The sequence below is a fragment of the Pocillopora verrucosa genome, chromosome 10, assembly GCF_036669915.1.
Source record: "Pocillopora verrucosa isolate sample1 chromosome 10, ASM3666991v2, whole genome shotgun sequence".
NCBI lineage: Eukaryota > Metazoa > Cnidaria > Anthozoa > Scleractinia > Pocilloporidae > Pocillopora > Pocillopora verrucosa.
In genome coordinates this window covers 8406546-8428975 of record NC_089321.1, presented here as the reverse complement: position 1 = coordinate 8428975, position 22430 = coordinate 8406546, and the positions used below count along the sequence as shown (strand labels likewise).

The window sequence follows — 22430 nt, the reverse complement described above, 5'->3', positions numbered from 1 at the left end:
AGGACATAATACAGCGTTACTCTATCAAGTAAAAGATGATATTCAAAGTGTCACTTGTAATTTGTGGTGGGGTGAAATGATTTTTGTTTTGAACGAAAGTATGCTGTCGTTTTCACTAAAGGCTGACGCGATTTACTAAACAAAGAATATATCTGCTTGGTCTAAAACAATCAAACTATACAGATGTTATTTATCAAAGAACAAAAGGTTGTTTTGCTTCAGAAATAATGGTAAAAAGGCGGCTAAAGTTAAAAATATCTTGCAAAAATAAGTAGCAGTTGGTTGATGATAAAACACAAACCCTCCAACTCTGTGGCGAAGAAGAATTGTGGCTCTTATTGTCGGAAGTTTGTTTAAAGAAAAACCCTTGATCTCTATCGATCTTAATCATGCAAATTTCTCGTTTTGCCTCGCAGGCATGAATGTGTCGTTGTATTAATTGTTTTTATTAAATAATTTGCTTAATCAAACATATAACTTCACAATGTCTTTACCACTCAGTGACCCTTGAACATGGCTTCATCAAAACACCGCTAATGATAATCACGAACAAACGCTCGAATGTCTTTTCCACAGTTATTTATTTGAAAAAATGTAGTCAAGGAGATGATTTTTTATTCCCTTACTGATGAAATAAATTCATTATCTTAACAGACTTAAGTCATACTTACGCAGTTGTCTTTGTGACAAAAGAGAAACCATTTTCGTGTAGAGGCACTTTTTGCCATGTACTAAGAGCGGAAGAGTCTATTGTATTTTGCCGTCTAGGTACAAAGAGATGGCCATAAGGCGCTCAGCAAGAGAGTGAATTTCATCAGTACCACATTTATATTTGCCCAGTTTAAAGAACGCCTTGCAAACAGGAAGCTCTAATCATTGTTACACTCGAGTACAGTTTAGCACAAACTCGGCGGTGCAAGTAAAATATACTACTGAGTCCAGACTTTGGTAACTATAAATTTATTGTGACAATGAAAACGCTTTTTCACAAAACCTTTTAAATATATACTTACAAGTGAAAGAAATCTCGATAAATGGAGTTTTGCGTTTGAACAGCGTTTTTAACCACCGGAGATTTTAATCCTACTAAAGAGAAGTGCATAAGAAATTTAACACAAATTTCTTTGACTAAAATGCCGCCTCGCACAGCGGCATTCGATAAAACGACGAACGAGATTGATATTGAGTAAAGATAAAAACAAGTAAGTAAGAAGCGTAAACTAGGCTGAATATTCTTTGAAGATTCGTAAAGTGGAGAAGTTCGTTGGCGAGAAACAAAACGTTCAAAGTGACGCAGTGGAAGTGCCTTCGTGTCTCTGTTTAGACGAATCGGCTTAACACCTCATTTGTAACCCGTTGCTGTCTGACTCAATTCCTGAACGAGTTTTCATGTTTTACAATTATTTACAACTTCACAATCTTTCAGTGCTTGTTTGATCGTAAAGAACTTGTGACGAAAGTCGAGGTTATGTTATGCGCAGACAAAGAAAGAGTTCAAATTGCAAATGTAGCGGAATAAACCTTTCGCCGTAATTTGTAACACTTCGATGGCTGTCTAACGCTCCATTCGTCCGACGCAAAGGAAGAGAAAATTTTTATACACCTTCAAGTCTGCTAAAAAGAGGATTACAACAAATTATAATTGATTATCTCTGAACGGGTGTATCTCGCCTATCTTGTACATCCTCGCCGCATTCCTCTACTTGTTGGAATCACGGGTTTGTTGTCCTTTTTCCATTTCATACGCCGATTTTGGAACCAAATTTTGATTTGTCGTTCAGAGAGCTGCAACATCGTGGCCATTTCTGAACGTCTCTCTTTCGTAAGATACCTCGTGAAGTGAAATTCTTTTTCTAATTCCAGAATTTGGTTTCTCTTGTATGCCACTCGTCGGCGATGCTTGAAAGGTTGTTTATAATGCCATGGTACATCTCTCTCGTCTTCACCGTCTAAATATTTGAACAAAGTTGAATTCCATGAAAACATGTTCTCGCATATGAAGAAAAATTGTTTAATTCAAATAGATTGTAATACTGAACTTAAATATAATGAATTTAAATATCAGAGTTACCTTTTGATTTGCATGCAAGACTGATGCCAAGGGTTTTAAATATTATTTCACCTTTGATTTATTCTATTTTCCATTCAAGTTGACCCGTAAGTAATTGAAACGATTGCACTATCAAATTCGTTCAAACTTCAAGTATACAATTAAACGTTTCCTGAAACTTATCTACTTAGATGCCGGCTGAACTTGACTCATCGTCTTTTTAACAACTAAATCTTCCGTTTGCTCACCTGTTTTGTCTTCTGATTCGCTGGCATCTTTGGCTGATTGGCAAACATCATCGTTATGTTCAGTGGATTCGTGCGTGTCTGTAGAAGTTTCGCTGGGTGATTCTGGAGGAGTTTGAGAGCCGACCGAAACAGGACTGGTACTGCTTTCTGAGTTTGTCATTGGGTTTGGAATGCTTAGAGGAGGGCTTGCAGATATTACCGGCGGCCTGTGGACCTGAGAGTTACGATTTAGCGGGAAAAACGGCGGGGAATAGTAAGAAGGAACACCATATCCATACATAACCGGTGAAGTGTTGAAGTAAGGAGGTGGTCGAACTCTCTGATTTGCTTGGTAAAAGCAGTCCATAGTACGCTCGCGCCGTTGTGCTCAAACGAGTAACTCAAAGTAGAAATGACTAGGGCACCAGTCTGGCGAGAGCAATATTCGCTCTCGCTGTGGTCATAATTTAGTGCTGTAATTAGATAGCCAGATTAATTACATGATTGGCTCCTTAACAAATATGTGACGTCATCGCTATGCTGACTTGGTAAACTGCTGGCGCCGTCGATGCTGCGCGTGCAAAAGACCGAAAGAGTTGACACAAATGGGTGATAAATTTAATTAAAAGCCTTCATATAATCTCTTCGTAGATAAATTATAAGGGCGTGGAAAACAAAAACGGAATATTCGAGTTTAATGAAATTTATTATAACAAATTTCTTATCTCATTCATATCGCAATAAATGTTGATTCTCGTTTCGCAAAAATTTCGGACGGGTGGCCCCGCTGAGCACACAAGGTCTGACAAGAAAGGTAAATTTTTGGCACATCATAATTTCAAAAAACATGGCATATCATCTGCATTTTTGGCAATTCATGGTGCTACTCAATGAGAGAGAGGAACATCTTCAATGCATTATTTATGCAGCTTCCCAATCTTACAACCCCCCTAAAAAAGACCGCTATATGGAAATAAACATATTTTTGTACAGGACAGAAAGGCTTAAAATATCTGTAACTAATCGTTGTGTCTCTTAGAGAGGTTCCAGTTGTCACAGCTGGTTGTTAACAAGAGTCGTGTGTATGGATGATAAAAGATCCCCACTAACCCACAATCGGAAACCAAAAAATGCATGCTCTGAAATGACGCGTGCGAATGAAAGCTGCAAAACAAAACAAAAAAAGTTTTCTTTTGGTCCAAAGTTATAATTAATGAGTGTTATTAAAAGGAGATATGGATCTAAACTCAGTTCAGCTATTCAAACAGCACCTTTATTAACTTGCGATCGAAGAAAGAAGACCGCGACATTTACTCCGAACCTGGCGCGCAATTCATAAATCAATAAACTTGCTTGCATGTTCATTTTCAAGTGACACCTTAATTCAATGAGCGCTCAATCCAACTTGTTTGTAATATAAATTAATCGAACTCCTGAACAAATTCAGTGCTAATTTGGACAACGAGAGCCAAATTTATTTACGTATTCACTTTTTTTCACGGATGAATGTCATGAAAGGCTGCATGATAAGCAAAAAAAAGACGCTTGGAAACTTGTAAGATGTCAGAACAATTTCCAGTTTTTGACAGGAGCAAGAACGCTTTAGGGAAGACGGAGCGTTTCCTCTGAGACTCCATAGAAGTGTGACGGTAATTTTAGTCGTCTAAGGAGACTAGATGTCCTGGAAATAGTGCGAATAGCCGTTAATCATGTGTGAAAACTAATGAGAAAGGAGACTAAAGTCGAGCGCGTGTAGCGCCGACAAACTGACATGGTCTTGCGGTAGAAAAAAATTTGAAAAATAGCCAATGAGCATCATCCATCGAAATGAACTACTTCGAGAGAATTACTGAAGGTTTTCGATTAAAAATAAAAGGATGTGTTAGTGATAATAATTCTGCTTTGCAGGTGAAAGTCATAGTAAGTCTAAGCTTCAAAACAACCCTGGATAGGGGAAAGCTTAACATCGACGAAGAAAAAAAACCTGTTTTTTATTTCGCGTAATACAAATAAAAAATGACAACAAAGGATGTACCGAAGCTGTTTTTGTGATCACTTTCTTTTAGTTTTTTTCGGTTAGATAATACTGGCAATTCCAATCTGTGAGTCGATACTCAGAGCTCGACAAAGGCAACTGGACCCTTTTGTAATCTGTTATGGTTTTCTCTGTTTTCAAACAGTACCCTGGGTGCATTCAAGGCACGGACACTGCGGCGCCGGGGGTGGGAAGAACTTCATACGGGCCGCAGCGGGAACAATTCCCGTCGGTCTTTTGTTTTGGCCACGCAGCCATTCATCAAACCTGACTGAAACACGGAGCTCGTTTATTAAAAACAACTTTGTTGAGATCATGGAATGGGTTGGCTGTTTACTTATCGCGTGAGTCTTCACCACAAGAAAACTTTGGAAGCATTCGCATTGTGCGAAGTCAACCAAGCTTGGAAAACGCAGAGATTTCGTCCCACCGGAAATGCACTAAACGGTAGCCATCGCTTTAATCGCTCTATGATTTCGTCTCATTAGAGCTTAATAAATTACGCATCACTCCATCACATAGGACATGTTGTTAATCGATCTATGTCCCGCTCAGCGTGCGCCTGTCAAATGGTATACTGACCCTTTAAATCAAATGTGCTGCATTTTGTGTTCATAATTCCTTTGAAGTTTCATCCATACGTTTATATAAAGTGTTACTCTTGTTTTCGAAGTGTTTTGAAGTCATTTATTGTTTTATTCATGTAAAGAGTCGCTTAATTAATGAATAAAAACACAACAGCGGCCAGGCACAGTTCAGTGACTTAGGAAAAACTAAAAGAGGCATGTATTCAACATAATTTAGATAGTGTCACAAATGAAATTAACCTAAGCTTCGATGATCCTGAATAACAAATGAATTCTTGAACAAAAAACCACGGTCAGATCGTCAGCTGTGCCACGCAGGTGCTTTACACTAGTTTCCGACCTCGACAAGTTTCAAACTGGTGAGAATATGCGCACAAAGTCTAAGAGTTCTTATTGAAATCATTCAATCATTGTCTCTATAGCATTTATAAATTAACCAATGCCTTTGAAGTGTTAAATATAGTCCTAGGTAGAACGCACTCTAATGTGAAACTTTTAAACTTAAAAAAATGTACGACAATTTTAAGCATAAAAGATTTCATGTGCCAACAAATCAAAAGTTGTTTGACCAACTAACCTCTACTACATTTCCTTAATGTTTTAAATCTTCACACAGGTGAATAAAATGGCTATTCCAAACATGTTATTTTTACTCTCTATAAATACCTCATTTCCGTAAAACCGGCTAAGTATTTCCTAATCGACTTTTAGTTCTGGCTTATCCAGTTTACTCTCTTGTTCAGATACAAAAAGGGCAGATTCCTATTTTTCTACATGTTTCCTTTTGTCGGTTTATACCTTAAAAAACAGATTTTTGTGGTGGACGGAAAAGGTACAAATATCTTCAAGGGAAATAGGATACTGCTATGAAAATTTAGAGCATTTAAAGTAAGCCTGCATACTTCAGGAAGTGGGAATTTATCCGTTTCCTTTCCGGAAATTTTTAGAAATGAACCGACATTTTGCTGGATGACAAAGCTTATTTCGTGAATAAAGAGAACTTGAGGCCCTGATGGTAGGAAAATAAACTTATTAGTGGAGAACAGACCCAGCCACCTATCTATAATTCTTGTTCGCGTGACGACATTCCATTGGAAAAAATAGACTTCAAAGTGAATGGGTCATCTAATAACGGATTATTGTACTTCCAAAATTTAATATGCGCCCTATGAATGGTCGCTGAAAACGTGTTGGCGAACTTTTTATCTTGCAATGACGTCAAAAAGTTTTATAAATTTGAGGAAATCAGTGAGTCAACGTGCTACTGTGGTTTGGTGAATGGAGATGCCGAGACTGAATCAAAATAACAGCAAGACATTATAAATAGTTTATAACCTCTTGATTGCACTCAGTGTTTTACCAAAACGGTTTGTTTTTTTCAACTATCTGTCGTACTACTTTTTCACTCATTTCATTTTTGATCTTTGCATCAAACACGTCAAATCACTAATTTCGTAACAACTACTCTCCCTCCGCCCATGATTTCGGCCTAAATTGAAATATCACAAAAAGTGATAAGATTGGGTAAGAGTGGATAATGTTTTAGTTCGTTTGATCCATTTTTGTATTTTAAATCGTTTAAATGGTCAGTGACTACATAACTTTAGAAGCAACGTCCACAAACGTGTTGTCATGCAGCAGGATCCATCATGTCAGAAAAAGAATCAGCAATAGAAAAGATCCGATATATTTGCAATTCGTGTTCAGATGAGGGTTTTTTTTCATTCTATCAGATTGCCATGAACGAAAAGAAGGGTTAAGTGGATAAAAGCGACAAAAATTTGTGTGGTGTTCGTTGTCATCTAAAAGGTTTCCAAGGAACTTTCCGGAATATTAGCGAGTCCTAATCACTCGATGCCATGGCAAATAATTTTTTTATAAGAAATCTAGTTTTCACCAGAGTCATAACTATTGTTAGATCGGGTTCCATCGTAGGGGAGAGAAGCTTGTTACCGCACGCAAAAAATCTCCCATACGACATTTTTCCAAGTCATTTATATAGTTTACAACAACTTATGCACTGAATTGACACTTATAACCAAGTACAAAAAATAAATTCTTAAAATACCAGTCACCTCCCTTTCAAATTTCTTTTGATATTTGATATTTTGGTTGTAAATTAAACCCATTGGTTCAAAACCAGGAGCTCATCACTCCTGTTCAAAACTAACTTTTTTTCAACGATTTACACGCGACATCTTTGTTATTGATTGAAAATCATAACATAACCTTTTAACCGATCGTCATTTTTGAAACAAACATTTACACTACAAGAAACCTTCCCCGCTTGGCGTGCCCTCTTTCTTGTGAAACGCTTGCTTTTCTTTTTCTTGCGGCTGTCTTCAGTTTGTTTACAACTTGGGCCATGTCTTCTGAGGAGCAGTAGAAAATGTAGGTGGGCCATTCATCACAGCCCTCTCCGTATGTAAACTTTTTCTCCACTAACCGCATCCCAGCTCGGCTAAATAATGTCTCTAACACAGGGAAAACTGTTGGGCAAACCACATTCAGTCCTTTCTCGAGCGCGTAGCTAAAAGCGGAATGAAGAAGCAGCTGGATTATGCTTGGTTGTGTGTTTCTGTAGTCCTTGGCTACCGCCCCTCGTTGCACCTCCACTAACGGTTGGTCGGCCTTTGGGCGGAGAATTCTCTTCATGGACGGTAGTTGACTGGCTGGGTACAGTTCAAGGTCAAGCTTTCCTAAAGAGTTGTTCCGTTGGACTGCTCGGGTAACTCCGATCAGGCTATCTCCTTTATACGCTCCAAACCAAACAGATGAGTCGTCAAAAGTATCGCAAAGGATAAGTTTGTTTTGGTCGTCTTTATCGATACGAAAACCTGTCGGACTATCACTACGAAAATCCCAGCCCATCTCACTAATATACACCTCGTATAAAAGACGTCTGGCTGCATTTACGGCATCATAGTCGCTCAAAATTCGGACGAACAAGTCCATCACTGAATCCTCAAAGCTCTGCTGTATCAGGGAGAAATTCTGATGATTAATTGTGTTTTTGAAGGTGTTCAGCGATATTGACGGGTTGTACAGGATCTTGAGGTAGTTATAAACCTTAACATCGCGCACTCTGAACTTTCCCGCCGAAGTTCAGTTGCGATGACTTTGCACGTGCACCAGAGAATGTCTCATTGGTCATTTAGGAACCTTGTTCCAAATTTGGAACTGAGAGCACGTGCATTTTCTGAGGTTTACGTCAACTCAGGAGTCTTGTGACCTGAGGCTTGGCAACCGAGAGCCTTCCCGACGGAATGTGCGAATTCTGGTTTATCAAATTTAGAACCTATCTCCCGAATTGTTTGCCACTGGAAAGGAAACTCTGTGACAGAAATCTTTGAGTAAACCCACCAGAAAAGTACAACACACAATAAGCAGAAGATAGTTCTGCCAGCCATGACTGCATTTTAACCTTACCAGTCTGGCAATTCTGCTGTGAATCAAAATCAATCATTTGTGAGACCGTCAATCCTAATAGAACCAGCATTATCATCCCACCTGCACGCATCCGTTTACTGTCTTTGTTTGTTTAATATTTCTCGCCTCCCTTAATCTGATTTTGCGTCCTGCAACAGACACCTGTGCACTCAGTCTAGCACAATAAACAGACTCTCCCCCGTTGTATTTGTTTGAGGAAGACAATTGTGCAGTCAAACTTGTGACCCACTATAATATTCATGGGCTCTCGACAAGACAGCATATATTCAAATTGGTGTTAAACTTAAATGCTGTGTTAGCGATGTGATATGTTATACGGATAATAGCCTTTCTCTTGTATCGACCCACAGTCGAGGGCCGGTTACCAGTGTTTTACCGCCGCCTAAAAAAAATGCCTCCTACTGCCGCCTGTTCAGCTTGCATTGCGAGCAAGCTCTCGTGACAAAGTTTCGCCTTAAGCCACAGCCGCGTATAATGCCATCGGCAGCCGCTCATGGAACATTTACTGAAACCCCAACAGGCAATTCTCATTGGAAGTGCGTTCATAAAAACCTTTTCAGCCTAGAGGGGTTTAACGTTGTAATAAAATTTTCCGTTAAAAAAAAAAAAAAAGATGTGACTTTACTGACGAGTCTTTCGACACTTTAAGTCGAACATGCAAAAAATGGTTTCATTCAAATTCAAGCTCGTTTCTTTTGTTTACTATTGTCAAGAGTTTGTCTCACGAGTTGAATAAAGAGCTGTACTGATGACTGAAACTCGTGACTGTTGTTAAAGCAACTGTGTAATAGTTAATCGGTATGCGCAAATGGCCGCTACTGTACGGACTGGTACTGAATGAAATTGACAAAGTGAATAATGGTTTACTCTGGGCAAGCATGATTTGGTAACTCGAAAACTCGACGGGCTTTAGATTTTAGATGATTTTAGTTGATTTCTTATAAAGAATTATCTTAAATTTGCCAAAAGGACTGTGAGCAGATATTACCAATTAGCAAAGCGGAATCCCTGCGACGGAAGGCGATTGAAAACCCACGTGCAACTCTGCGCTCGGCCTCAGGTTAGTAACAGATCGGTTGAAGAAATAAAGGGAGTGTTTTAATTTCTTTGCAATATCAAGGATAATTATACCAAGATAAAGAAGGAACTTGGTAACTTATATAGTGGTTTTGGTTTCCTATACGTGTGCCATAATAAGGACTTTTTCTCACTTTTAACCTTTACACACTAACATCAGTATGCATATTTTCCATAACGTTCTCTAAACCTTTCCCATGGTGCTCACATGGAGAATTTTTTATTAACGATAAACGTATTTTAGTGATCATTTCCCTTTTTTCTTGTGAACTTAATGTTGGATTTAAGGATGATATTGCAAAGAGAAATTACAAATTTTGAAAATTTCCGAAATTTAGAGAATTTTAAAACAGCCATTGATTTAAAATGCATTAACGTGTCTCGCTGAGTTTAATTGTAAAACAACAGACCTGGCACTATACTATTTACTATTCTGTAATTTTTTTATGTTTTGACCATAGGTTATGCATGCATAGTTATATGTAAATTTCAAATGAACATGTCCCTAGCATTTTTTGGTACTGAATTGCTAAACGTACTCTTCGTCCAGCCGAGACACAAATTTTCTGTCAGTCTCTGCTGACTTTTTGCCATTCAGACAGCGTAGTTGGATCGCATTAATCAACTGCCTTGTACACAGATTTTACCTCAGAAGAAAATAAAACTGGCAAATAATGGAAGAGGATTGTATTTTGCTTTCTTTACGTGTCATATTGTTTTGTTTGTTCATTTCCTTGTTTATCTTGTGGCTAATTGTTGTAAAAGATAAACATTAAGCTACAAATGTTTTAAAATTACATTAGCCGTGACCCCCAAGGAATCTGAGGTGCACCTTGCTTGTGATATGCTTCGAAAATATTATTTTAGATCAACAGCTATTTGAATCATGAACGACGAGTTTGAGAGGCTCATTTCAGGTAAAATTTTACGCTCCCCTCTCCCCCTCCCTCCGCGATTCATCGCGCACTGTTGTTCGGTCGCGCAGGATGTAAATGAGCCTACAACTCACACACGCTTATTTTCTCACTACTTACACGTGTCGCAAAATTTAAGAAATTTTCTCTTTGTACAACACACAGAAACAGCGAATGATAGTATAAAGAGCTGGAAATACGCTGAAGTCATCGACAAGTTATCTCGGAACGCACTAGTCACAAATTCATGGCTTTTTTTGTCTTCTGTGTAGTTTGTATTCATGATAGATAGGCTGTTCTGTTTGAAAATTGTTAGGAGAAATTCTATGTCGATCACCTTCAAGTATGAAAGGATTAAACGGATTATAGCCTTTTCCTAAGTACAATGTCAATCATTCCCTTTATCAGGTTGAACAGCCATCTTGACTGTGTCGTCCGTTTGACGGACAGAACAATTAAAGTGCGATTCTTTACCTAATTGAGGGGTAATTCAAGTAAAACCTCGATTAAATCGTACAATTTTCGCCTAAAACATGGAAAAACGTGGTTCTTCACTTTCGCATTCAATAAATCGACTTCTAGGCCGTCGGACGGATGATACGCACCCCGACAGAATGAAAGCGTATTCGTCTAACCTACCAGTATACAATGAGAACAGAAAAGACATACCTTTGGCAGTCAGAGCGGAAACCGCCGAACATGCCAGATCTTCATCACCGAGCCAAGCGCAATGTCAAAACATCTGTGTTTTCCCCTGGATGCAGATTCGCAGGGGGAAACGTGATAAAAAGAAAAGAACGAGTAAGTCAATCTTCAGTTGTCTTTAGTAAAAATGTCATGTGACTATCATTTGAACCTTGTTAGCACTGGCAGACATTTACAAGACAGTTTGCTTGTCTTGTTAACAAGCTGTCTTTAGTAATCAGAGAATAGGTTTACCTAGAAAATCTCAGATCAGCTTTATGAATCCACAAAACGCAAGTTTAGTACATGCTGCGCAGTCCCTGTTCAAAAAATATTGAAGCGATGTGGCACACTTGAATATTCATTTATCGCCGCCGATTTTCCTGTCGCAAAACAGTCCAAGCTGACAAACTACTGAAACATACATTACCCAGTGCAAAATTCGTGTGCTCCATAAATCTTGCATGTTCTGATATGATCATAAAACTGTAGACAATCTTAGTAAGATGTAAGGATTTGCTTCCTGTGATCGTCATTCCTAGAAATCTCTGTACATTCGTCTGAGTCATTCTTCTCAGCCTTGTGGAGAGCAACACTCGGAGACATGTGTAAAACCGTCGATTCACTCAAACGTATCTTCGATAATCACCGTCAGAAACAAGAATGAGTAAATCTACCGTACTGCGCAAAATATTTAGTTCTGATTCTCGAATATGCAAATTATTAATTTGACACCTCTCTCGTCGGGGACACCTATTAGCAAACAGAGGACACTAAGTCTTCCTGTTTATAAATGCCTTCATTGTAATAATGTTGATTTTTACCACCGCTGTAATTAAGTATCAAAGATACCAGGTTTTTGTTTGATATGTGGTTTGATTTGAAACAATAAAACTGCGTCAGACTACTTCTAACCTCCAAACTTAGGACTACATGCAACGAATGGGTGATCATAAATCCAACTTCTTCAAACAATTTCAACAGATTACAAGGTACAAGGGTGAGGATAAATTTTAATCACATCAGCTGGTTGTGACATGGAGTTTTATAAACACACATTTACCGGATTTGCAATGTTTTATTTGAAAACAGAATTTTTATTTGAATGTAATTACTCGCATGACAATCGGTCTGCCAGGTGATGTTCACGATCTTGTTGATAGTTCCCTTACGACGGCTAACCATGAACCTAGGGCTCAGCAGAAGAGAGCAAATGTATCATTAATAATGTAAAGAAGAAATAAAGTGCTTCTGATTGGCTGAAAATGAGAATAACACGAGCGCAAATAACAAATGCAAAAATACAAATACGAATACAAATTACGAACGCTTTCAAAATTATGTCTGTCTAGCCTTTCTGTAATGTTTTTTCGTGTAAATTATTAAAACATGATTTAGAGTGCAATTTGGTGTAATTTTCAAAGACTACAAATCGCACTCGCCCCACTACGGAGTCGTACAATTTTGTTGTCTTTGAAAAATTTACTCGTACTTATTATCACCAAATTACACTCGACATCACGCTATCAGCAATATTAAGTATGGAAATCACGCGCTTTGAAGAGTACCATAGACCCTGTAATAACAACACCCCTCTTTCTCTCTGAGAAGTTCCCCCCCCCCCCCCCAAAAGACTACGAGTTTCGATATTCCCTTTATCTAAACAAAAACCCTCCATCTTCCTCCTCTCAGTAAGGAAAAATTATTCAAAAAAACTTGTCATAGCTCTATGGACGCGGTTATAGCGCAGAACTGCTATTCATTTAGGCTTGATGACGTTATGGGTATATGTAATTATGAAGTTTGAATCATTTTATATATGGTAGGTTTTCACTATCGAGGAAGTGTATAATCTTTGGTTTGTATATGTTACAGTTAAGAATTTTGAACGAGCACCCCCCCTTCTGATAAGGCCCTCATGGCAGAGGGGCTATTGGAGCATTTATGTCAACTAGATATGGTTGTCTTGGTATAATACATCTTCAAATAAAATCTAACTTCTATTTATTTTCACTTTGAATGAACTCTTGAACAAGGTAATTCACAGTTCAAGAATCTTGAAAAATATTTTTCAACCCTAGACAGTTATTATCTCAAAGGGTTTCTCTTCACTGAACACCTTGAGGGTATATTTCATCCATATAGTTCGTGAATCGTAGCACACTTACCCTTCTCAGAGCATCTCACCACTCCTCTGGGTCAGTTACTGCTATCCCTGACCAAACGACTTGAATCGACATGAAATACGCCACGTTCAGAAATTTAAATTTAAGTTATTCGGTGTATCCCATACACCCCTTAAATATCTGTCTCCATGAGGGCTAACTATCAAGAATAGTAAGTAAACTATTAGGAAACTACGCCAGCAACATAATGAACATCCCTGAGGTCTTGTTTAGTCATATCTTGTTTCGGTCGATAATGTTATTTTCAATTTTTGATATGAACGGGTGACAAACACTTTTAAGGGCACAGACAAAACCCAAGTCATGCATCACTGTTGGTCCTTTTAGATCCCTTTGGTGATGTAAAAGGTCTCCTCAGTACTCCACCAGTTCCACCAATCCTGTGCCGCTATTTGGGTCTCATACCATGGGCAGTCCTTCCCAGGTAATTTAGAGTCTCCGGCCCCCGTTTGCCTTTCCTATCTGATGTCCTGGACACAGTTTGATTCGTGACATCTTCCTTATCCTTTCTTAACATCTGTCCGACCCAATGTCAGTTCCGTTTAGTTATTTTTATGTCATTAACCCTTTCCGATAAATGTACATTTGCTAACCAATTACTCCACATTTACCACACTTGATTTCAAGTTCTTCCAATTTGAAGCAAGAGTGGTTTTTTTGCATGATAAATCCTGTCATCTGCTCGGCATTTGAAAGAATGTTATATTGTACATTCATGATCATCCTCTTCTCACAGGTCCACTTTGGTATTTTTCCGCCTCATTTTTCAGCCGGTTTCCTTCTGTTTTAAGACATTTTCTACATCTCAAAAACAACTAAAACGATATATGAGGTAATTCCTCTGTAACGATATCGTTCTCTTTTAAGTGTCCTCAAACATTTCACCCCTATTATTTGCCATCATCATTATGATTATAGCTATCATTTTTATCATTTTTATTATCATCAGCGTAATTGTGTTCGACGTTAGGAGAACACATACTATTCATGTCGCTTCTTTTTGGACTGTGTTTAGGCGCTATCTTGTGTGACTGATCATTCGCCTCGATTTCATGCGAGTGCATTGAATCCCGTGGGTTATTGAAGTGAGTCTCGCGGGTTGACTTGTACCTAATGTGAAACTATTACACAAAATGTAAAAGTTTGTTCAAATTATTTCGATTTGACCATCACCATTGCATCGAATCTATAACCAAGATGCTATACTATCAAACCTTAATGTTATGTTCAACTTTGCAACTGTTTTATGACATTGTTTGAGTGCATTCCTGAAGTCGGCTTCCCTGAATATTCCAGGGCGATCAGCACCAAAAACAAATATTATTTTACAGGAGATAAAATGTACTTTTAATTGCATGGTCATTACTAGTTATCATTGTTATTATTGTTATTATTTTTCTAACTCGCGTTTTTCGGTGTGTAGCATTAAAATCTTAAAGTTAAAAAAATACTTTTGAAGGAATGGACTATTCAAAATATTGCGGCTGTTTAACGAAGCAAAAAAACCCAGTTATGGCTCAATAAGTTGTGATCATTTTTCCAACAGAAAAACTTATTATGAGAACATCCCTACCCTAAGTTCAGATCATATACCTGTAACTTCGAAAACCAGTGTGAATATCACCGTTTTTGAAAAACTTGATCAGAATCTAGAATAATCAGAATCTTTTGCAAGTTTAGAGGAAAATCGGGGCTGGTTGATTTTCTCCATCATTTTGCTTGACGCAATGCAGTCCAAGGGCACATTCCTCAAAAGTGCCATCAACCAAATGTGTCAAATGTATATTTTAAAATCAAATCTTGGTAAAAGTGGCATGGGTTTTAGCTGGGAAACCATGCAGTCCATCCTGTCTCCCGCTAACTGAGTCTCAACCGAAATGCGTGGCTAGATAGCTTCTCTGTTGGTCTTGTAGGCGCTCCGAATCGGACCGCCAACGAAAGTTTCACGCGGGAGTCATGACACGTTTTCAATTGTGTCGCCCGATTTGTCTTAAAACCAGAAGTAACCAGTTTCCAGCTTAATTGGGAGCAATAAGTACTTTTATCCCGTAGACACAGTGGCTCACACAGGTGTTAAGGCGTTTATTGTTTGTCTTTTTATAGTAAGGGATATTTTAAGCTTTTCCTGTAACTAAGAAAAACACTGTGCTATCAACATTACTAGACAGTGAGGTGCTATTTTTTATTTCGTATGCTAAATTTCTGTGCTTGTATTTTTCTTTTTTTTTTTTTTTCTTAGTTCCTTAATAATACCTTTTATCAGGAGCCCATCACTTGCTTTTATTTAGCTGTTGTGGTAGGCTGAAGGAATGGATATTATGAATTGAGTAATGCTAAACTGCGCAACGAAATAATCCTCTTTCTATTAACGGTTAGTTTCAGGTTACGAAGGTTAAATTATAAATGGAGATCGTTCTGAGAACATAAAACACTTTGTTGACGATCAACTAACAGCGCCACAGACGGATAATTAACCATCAAAAGTAAGCTCAGTTTTCAAAAGTTGCCGCAGCGGTGTAGGTTCCATTTCCATCATTCCATAGAGAAGGGTGATGTGATTCTCCAAGAAGTACAATGGGCTCTATCATGTCCCAAAAAATTGCCTTTTTAACGAGATTACTCGCGCCGGCGGTTTATTTGACTGAGTCTTTCTTTTGCCCACCAAAGCAATGAAACAGTTTCTTCAGAAACTGATAATTTTGCTCATTTATTTGTTTGGACGCCTCTTCGGTTGAATTTGCGCTTCCCTAGAGGGTACCCCTCTAAATTCTTGTTAGGGGCCGAATGAGACCCCGTTTCTTGCTATTCTGCCATTGTCAGACCGAAAGATGCAATTTTCTGCAGCCTGGCTTCTGAAACTTCCACTCTGTTCACGAAGCCATCACGCTTTGTTGTAGCGCCATAAGCCTCATAACAGCGGCGAAGTCAAAAGTTTTAAAATGTACCTGAAAATTCTGAATCAGCTTGGATGACATATTTTGCTGACCTCTCTTTCCGTTTTATTCATAAGTGTACGCGCACACGTGGCGCACTTATTATGACTAATCTAATCGAAAACCATAACTGTTTTCAGACCAAAACGGCTCAAAAACCATATCCTCAGGGCAGCGGTACCGAAATGGGTAATACAGGGGAGAGCTTCTTCAAGAGCGGAGAGAGACTTGGTAGCAGAGTCAGTTTTATTTGCCGGTATTGGATAATTAGCTGAGCTCGCGCTCGACGGTCTTGGATAAATGCCAAGGGGTGGGGGACGGGAGGTTTGGACACTGACGGGGGAGCTTGCCCTTCGAACATAGTCAGCCGGTGTGACAGGGTTTTGTTTCTGATCAAGTCGACCGTTCCCTTGGTCCACTAATTGCTTAAGGTTTCATGTAAGAATTTTTTTGCGACCACTAACTTCCTGTTTAGAATCACTAACCGACTGTTGATATTCCGAAATATTTCAACTACCAACGCGATCCAGATTTCACCGCTGTGTCGCTATCCTAAACATTTAATCAAGGAGACCCGAAGTCGTCCTATCGTCTCTTCATTTTCACAACTTACTTCAAAGGCGAGAAAATTTCCGTCTTTGAATTAATATTCCACTGCGCCGTTCCCTTAAACTAATTAGCACCAGACATTGGTGCGCCATGTTTAATTTTTTTGGTCAAATAATCTGTCATGTGCTATTTGGTTCATGAATAAGTTAAAACGCCCTTACTTTACGAAAAGAGTTGATAAATATCCATATTCCGTTTACAAGACGGTTTCACACGCTCGTACTGTACATTCAATAATGCGGCAAAGTACAAACCTCCAGCACTCATTCGAACTGATTGTTATGAGGGTGGATAGGTTGGAGTCCGAATGTCTCGCGTCCATTCTTCCTTATTAATTTGAATTTCAAAAGAATAATTTGCATTTGAACATGCCGCTGATATGTGTTAGACGGTACATTGTGTAAATAGATTGTGATTATGGCATTTCATCCCAAAATTACTGTAAAAAATGTACAGGTCATTAATCCTGGTTAAAGACCGTAACAGCGGGAGATAAGTGCTCATCGGCTTAGTTGGTTAATAAGTGATAATCAATTATGCCAGTGGCTGTCTTCGAGGATTTAGACACTGAAAAACACCATATCATACCAAATAATAGGCTTGTTTCTGGATTCGAAAGTGTGTACGCAACTTAGGCGTTCGTTAGAATTTCCATTCTCCTTCAGACAAATAACATCCAACTTCTGCATTAAATCAGAAAACAGCATTTCTTCTCAGAAGCAAAACAAAACTTGAACAATGTTTTGTAAGCCGCTTAATCTGATTTTTCATGAAGCTCATTTTCACTTATTCGGAGCTTCTTAAAAGCACCCTTGCATATCTAGAACCACACCGACATAGCATTTGTTACATAGGAAAAGGTTTTGATAAAATTACCAGAGCAAGCGGCAAATGAGTCTGTGTTTTGACAGAAAATTCTGTTTGATCGATGAGGTATCAAACCAAACTACGCGAAGGCAGACAACAAACACGTACAAGACTCCACATGACTGAATCTTTGAATTTGATTTCCTTCCACTAAACTCCTTATTTCTGTTTACAAAAGCTATTGAAAACTTAAGTTTTTAACAAGAGCTTAGCAAAGATTAACTCGCTAACAGACTTAAGAAATTTGTATCGCTATTAACCCCTTTTCAACGGAAGCTCCTGGGTTGAGTTTCAAGAAATTTATGTTACAGAATTTGTACGATTGTGTATACGTAGAATTAAAAGGAAACATCATTTTCACGAGATAAGACAAGCTGCATTAAATAGTACAGCGTTCAAACTGTTCCGACTGTTAAGAAGATTTATGTTTCCGCTCATGGCATCTGTAAATACCTTCAAAAAACGACGGCTTGTCGAAAATGATGAATTACTCGGAAAAACTCTCTCAACTCTTTGTGTATCTCGTTACATGCCATAAGTGAAATCTCGAGGCACCTCTAAGCAGTTTGATTGGTTCACGGCGAATCACGTGCTCAAAGATAATACATCTTTCTTTCTTTAGTTGTTGGAGTTAGGACAATAATATGACTTTTACCTATTGAGTCTTGTCAACAGCAGGGATCGATTTTAGTACAGAGGTCAAAAAACTGGTCAACTTTGTATTGTCTACTATCAAAAACAAATTCATCTTCTTCAAGACCCGTATTTAAAAGCCCGGTGTGTGGACAGTGAATATGCAGAAGGCAAATACAGAGCGTTGCCAAGGAAAAAACGACCACGGCGCGGAGTCCGATGAGACATCTTCCCCTAACTTGTGCAGCTCATGCGAGCGCTTGGATGATGATGCCACTGAATTACCGGCACAAAATGCATCCACTGAAAACGGCCTTCAAGAAATTTACCCTTGGATGAAGGAATTTCGCTCAAAAGGTACAAAGCAACGTATAGTAGTTGTAGGTGATTTTTGTCCTAAACTTAAACGATACCTTCGCAAGTGGGCGGAGGTCAAAAACAACCCTTTCGTCGCAAAGCCGATTTCTGTTGTGATTTTTTAAAAATTGAAAACAAAATCTTGCGAAAGATGTGGAAACGCATGAAATAGGTTTGGTTGAAGAGTGTTTGTTTCGTGTTAAGTTCCTTAATTGTGGATTAGCGGAAAAGAATGGCTCCAAGAATGGGCTCGCCAGCATGGCGCTTCTCCATTGTGAAGCAGTTTGCTTCGCCATTCGAAGGTGCGAACCGTACTATTTGTGATCCTTAACAAACAATTCCAGTTATTCTACCGGACAGATCTTGTAAAAGAGAATTGATAGCGTCGTTTTGTTATGCTAAGACAATTTTCTGTGGTGTTTCGAAGCCTTAACACGTTGTTGGCGCCAGAAGGAAAAAGACCAATTGATACGCCATGTTCAAATGTGTGGTAATCCCTTCTCGCTTGCTGTGCGGGGCAACAAATCGTTTTGTAAGTCTCCGACCTGTCGTAATTAACCACAAAACAGTCTCTTCTCAGATACTTTTGCCTTCCTTCCCCCAGTATTTTGCGTTTTGAGATCTACTAATGCGACGATATTTTTGATTTAGTGTGTTTTTATGCATACCCCATTGCATCCCGAGGGCATCACATGTAATTAAACGAGCGGTTCCATTAATTTGAACAAAACTCCTGAAAATTATATCGTGTTGTACTAAGAAGTTGGCTATCATCCTATGCCAGGCTATAATCTTGTACTCTTCGTAAGCGAGTAATTCTGCCTAAAAATCGTACTGGAATTAATTTAGTGCCGTCGAATTTGCGTTTGTACTTTCTTCGACTTGAAATATTTCATATCAATTCCGTTAGGAAAAGACAAAATATCACGAGATTGGGCACTCAACAGTATTCTTTATTTCGCCTTGACTAAAACCTAGATGTATGTTGTGAATTCGCCTTTCCCTCGTAAAAAGCCGTGGTTGAGATTTTAAAAAATTAAGACACGTTCTCAGCCAAAAATTCCGAAGCATCGATTCTCTATTTTTTACATCGAGCGTTGTTTCATACTTCTCCACTTTGTTGCTAGTTTTGTTTGATAACTCGGATAAAAGGAAGTCATTTGCTTACATCTATAACAATGCACTGAACTGATACTTTAATTAGAAGGTATTGAGCTTAAACTTAGTTCATGAGCTAGCGAAGAATTAGCGATAAAATTCAATTGCAAGTATTTCCGGAGTAGAACAATCTTTGTGATTTACGGTTTTAGAATTGTCGTGAAACTCCAGTAAAAGCTATGCCATTAATTCAAGGTTTTACTCTAAGAGGTCTTCATTGCAATAATTGAATATATATTACCGAAAGGACAAGATGCATTTTGTGTATTGATATGCAAGATGAAAATGAGACTGGTAATACAGGACTGTTCTTGTTGACTTTGGTTGATCAGTGTTTGAAGTGTAGTTCTCTCAAAGGTCATCATTTTCGTCCCAATGCACCTAACCAGGTATCTAAATCTTCTTTCACTTACAATCAAAATTATAGATATTTCTTTGTTTACAGGAGCACCACAAGAGAAAGCTGGTGATGATAAACTTAACCGAACCATATACAGTACAAGACAGTTGGTTGAGTTGGAGAAGGAATTCCACTACAACAGATATCTTTGTAGACCTCGTAGAATCGAAATTGCTCAGACGCTCGGACTCACCGAAAAGCAGGTGAAGATCTGGTTTCAGAACCGCAGAATGAAATGGAAAAAAGAGAACAAAAGTGTCGAGAAAGCCTTGGAAAATGAGATTCAAGAACGAGTTCGACAACTTAGTGCACAAAATCCAAACGGTTTCGGCAGTTTATCATTGATGAACTTAAATTCACACCCTAATTCGTCTGTTTTCAACGAATCAAACTCTTTTCAGCGAAACTACAATCCGTATTCTACTCCAATGCAAAGCTACAATGGAGGAGGATTCATGGAAAGGCCAAGGGCGATATGGAGTCAAGGACCATTACAACATTTTTAGTAATTATCAATTATCAGCGCAGCCGCCGTTAGATGCTGGCTTCCTGTTGTACATTTTTTTGACAACCTCGTGAGCGATATTTCGCCCACCGAGAGAGAGAATTAACACTTTGAGAATGAGTCATAATTCTTATGCTATTTACAGTTTATAAATTTATTTCGTTCCTGTTAGAGAGACTCGTGGTTTTGTAGCGAGCGATATTTATTTATTTCCGTTGTGAAATGATGTCAGTTTAAATTCGGGTTAGTATAAAAGCAAATGAATAGTTCATTTGAGTTAATGTTCTGTAAGCTTTTCTTCTTAACCTTTTGTAAGCTAGTACCCCCTTCATTTATTGCCTTTCACGTGCAATGCTAAAACAGAATTTGTTTGATATCAGGTCTTTTCAACTCTTCTCTTTCTGTCCTTATCTATGGCAAGGACATCACACAGGGAGCAAATGAGATAAAATTAATTCCGGTTGTGAAGTAGTTTTTAACACCTTGTGGGTTCTATCCCGGCATTAGTTGTTCTCTTTCTGTAAAAAAAACTGTAGCTAAGTTAAGAACATGTAAGTTGCAACGTTTAGGATTCGAGCTTCAACGAGCTAATGGACAGTACTTTCGATTATCGACCATTGCTCAATTATAGGTCAAGTTAGATGCTTTGTTTGCTTCTCGTTGCAATCAGACTTTGTTCTCGTAGGTGATGTAAATGCCTACAACGAAAAATTTTATTGCAGAATGAATTTCGAATACCCGCCCAATAATTCTTTTACATTCTTTCATTCATGCATTTTGTTGAACACAACGTTTCTAAACAACTTGAAAGTTTGGTCATTATGTTGCCAATTATTAGTTTGTACGTGCAATTGCGTCTTGCATATTTATTTAAATGGATGAATATTGTTAGGTTTTATGTTATAGTAATATATTTTGGAACCAGAAGTTATTTGTTGTTGTTGAATGCTCGAAGTTGACAGAAAATTGACAATAAAAAAAGTCAGGAGTTTGGCTCTAAATTTTGACGACATTTGCTATGCAGCTAAAGTGACGAAGCAATCTCCTTCGCGAATCACCAATACATGTTTACATTTCTAAGGAATTAGGCTAAAATCAACCTGCAGCTTTCTTCAGGCCTCTACTACAATTGCATACAAAGATGATTCGTGGTTAAGATTACTTTCCTACTTTTTTTTCTCTCTTTTGTCATATTATAAATTTCTTCATTCTTATGGTTGTTGTTATTGTGGTTGATATTCATGTTTGTGGTGATTCTGTTACTCTAGTGTCTCTCAGTTTGGGGTCAGTTTTCTCTAGGATTCTCATATTAGTGTTGGACTTAAAATTAAGCAAAATTAGGCCTGAAATGCAAACTTGTAGCAGACTAATGAGAACTAAAGAGATAGAGACTGACTTCAGACAGAAGGTAAATCTAGCCTCGGTTTATTTGACCAAACCAAAAATTGAACGAAAATTATTCACGATGTCTGGACAAAGCCATTTTCTCAAAAGTGCTTTTATTCATTCTGAGGTTACCTCAGCTTTCCCACTCCATAGCTAACGTTTGAGTTCAACAAACAATTTCCACAAACTGGTGAAATCAATAAAAAACCACACTAATGTGACGTGTCTTCCAAAGGTCGTCAGAGGATCAACCGGTTTGCAAAATGTTCATTCGACCGCATGCGCGCGACCTGGGACCTGTCTCGTTAACAGAATGACTGTATAAGAATTTGTTTTGATGTAAAGGTCAAAGAAAAAAAAAACACTAAGCTC

The 22430-nt window shown here is 38.3% G+C and overlaps 3 protein-coding genes across 4 annotated transcripts; 1 reads left to right on the top strand and 2 right to left on the bottom strand.

Moving 5' to 3' along the window:
• Positions 1 to 953: 953 nt before the first annotated feature.
• On the bottom strand, positions 954 to 2755 carry LOC131791756 (homeobox protein Hox-B5). The gene is made up of 2 exons (XM_059109137.2): positions 2299 to 2755; positions 954 to 1949 (listed from the first exon to the last, which is right to left on the bottom strand). The coding sequence occupies exons 1-2, from the start codon at positions 2642 to 2644 to the stop codon at positions 1672 to 1674; spliced, it is 624 nt and encodes a 207-aa protein (XP_058965120.1). The 5' UTR covers positions 2645 to 2755; the 3' UTR covers positions 954 to 1671.
• Positions 2756 to 6925: 4170 nt separating this feature from the next.
• Positions 6926 to 11761, bottom strand: LOC131791754 (uncharacterized). The gene is made up of 3 exons (XM_059109135.2): positions 11455 to 11761; positions 11010 to 11094; positions 6926 to 7875 (listed from the first exon to the last, which is right to left on the bottom strand). Exon 3 carries the CDS (start codon positions 7852 to 7854, stop codon positions 7162 to 7164), a length of 693 nt encoding a protein of 230 aa, XP_058965118.2. The 5' UTR covers positions 7855 to 7875; positions 11010 to 11094; positions 11455 to 11761; the 3' UTR covers positions 6926 to 7161.
• On the top strand, positions 10743 to 21781 carry LOC131791752 (homeobox protein Hox-D3). Of its 2 annotated transcripts, none has more exons than XM_059109133.2 (2): positions 10743 to 11141; positions 20213 to 21781. In XM_059109133.2, exons 1-2 carry the CDS (start codon positions 10874 to 10876, stop codon positions 20671 to 20673), a joined length of 729 nt encoding a protein of 242 aa, XP_058965116.2. In that variant the 5' UTR covers positions 10743 to 10873; the 3' UTR covers positions 20674 to 21781. The 2 variants fall into 2 exon arrangements, with proteins under 2 accessions (XP_058965116.2, XP_058965117.2); XM_059109134.2 differs by lacking the exon at positions 10743 to 11141 and adding an exon at positions 18079 to 18609 and having other exon boundaries at positions 20213 to 21774.
• Positions 21782 to 22430: the final 649 nt, after the last annotated feature.

Coding starts and splice junctions, on each gene's coding strand:
- LOC131791756 (XM_059109137.2), bottom strand. CDS start 2,644: ATGGACTGCTTTTACCAAGCAAATCAGAGAGTTCGACCACCTCCTTAC. Junction 1,950..2,298: donor CGAATCAGAAGACAAAACAG/GTGAGCAAACGG, acceptor TCAAATATTTAG/ACGGTGAAGACGAGAGAGAT.
- LOC131791754 (XM_059109135.2), bottom strand. CDS start 7,854: ATGGACTTGTTCGTCCGAATTTTGAGCGACTATGATGCCGTAAATGCA.
- LOC131791752 (XM_059109133.2), top strand. CDS start 10,874: ATGGAAAAACGTGGTTCTTCACTTTCGCATTCAATAAATCGACTTCTA. Junction 11,142..20,212: donor TGATAAAAAGAAAAGAACGA/GTAAGTCAATCT, acceptor CTTTGTTTACAG/GAGCACCACAAGAGAAAGCT.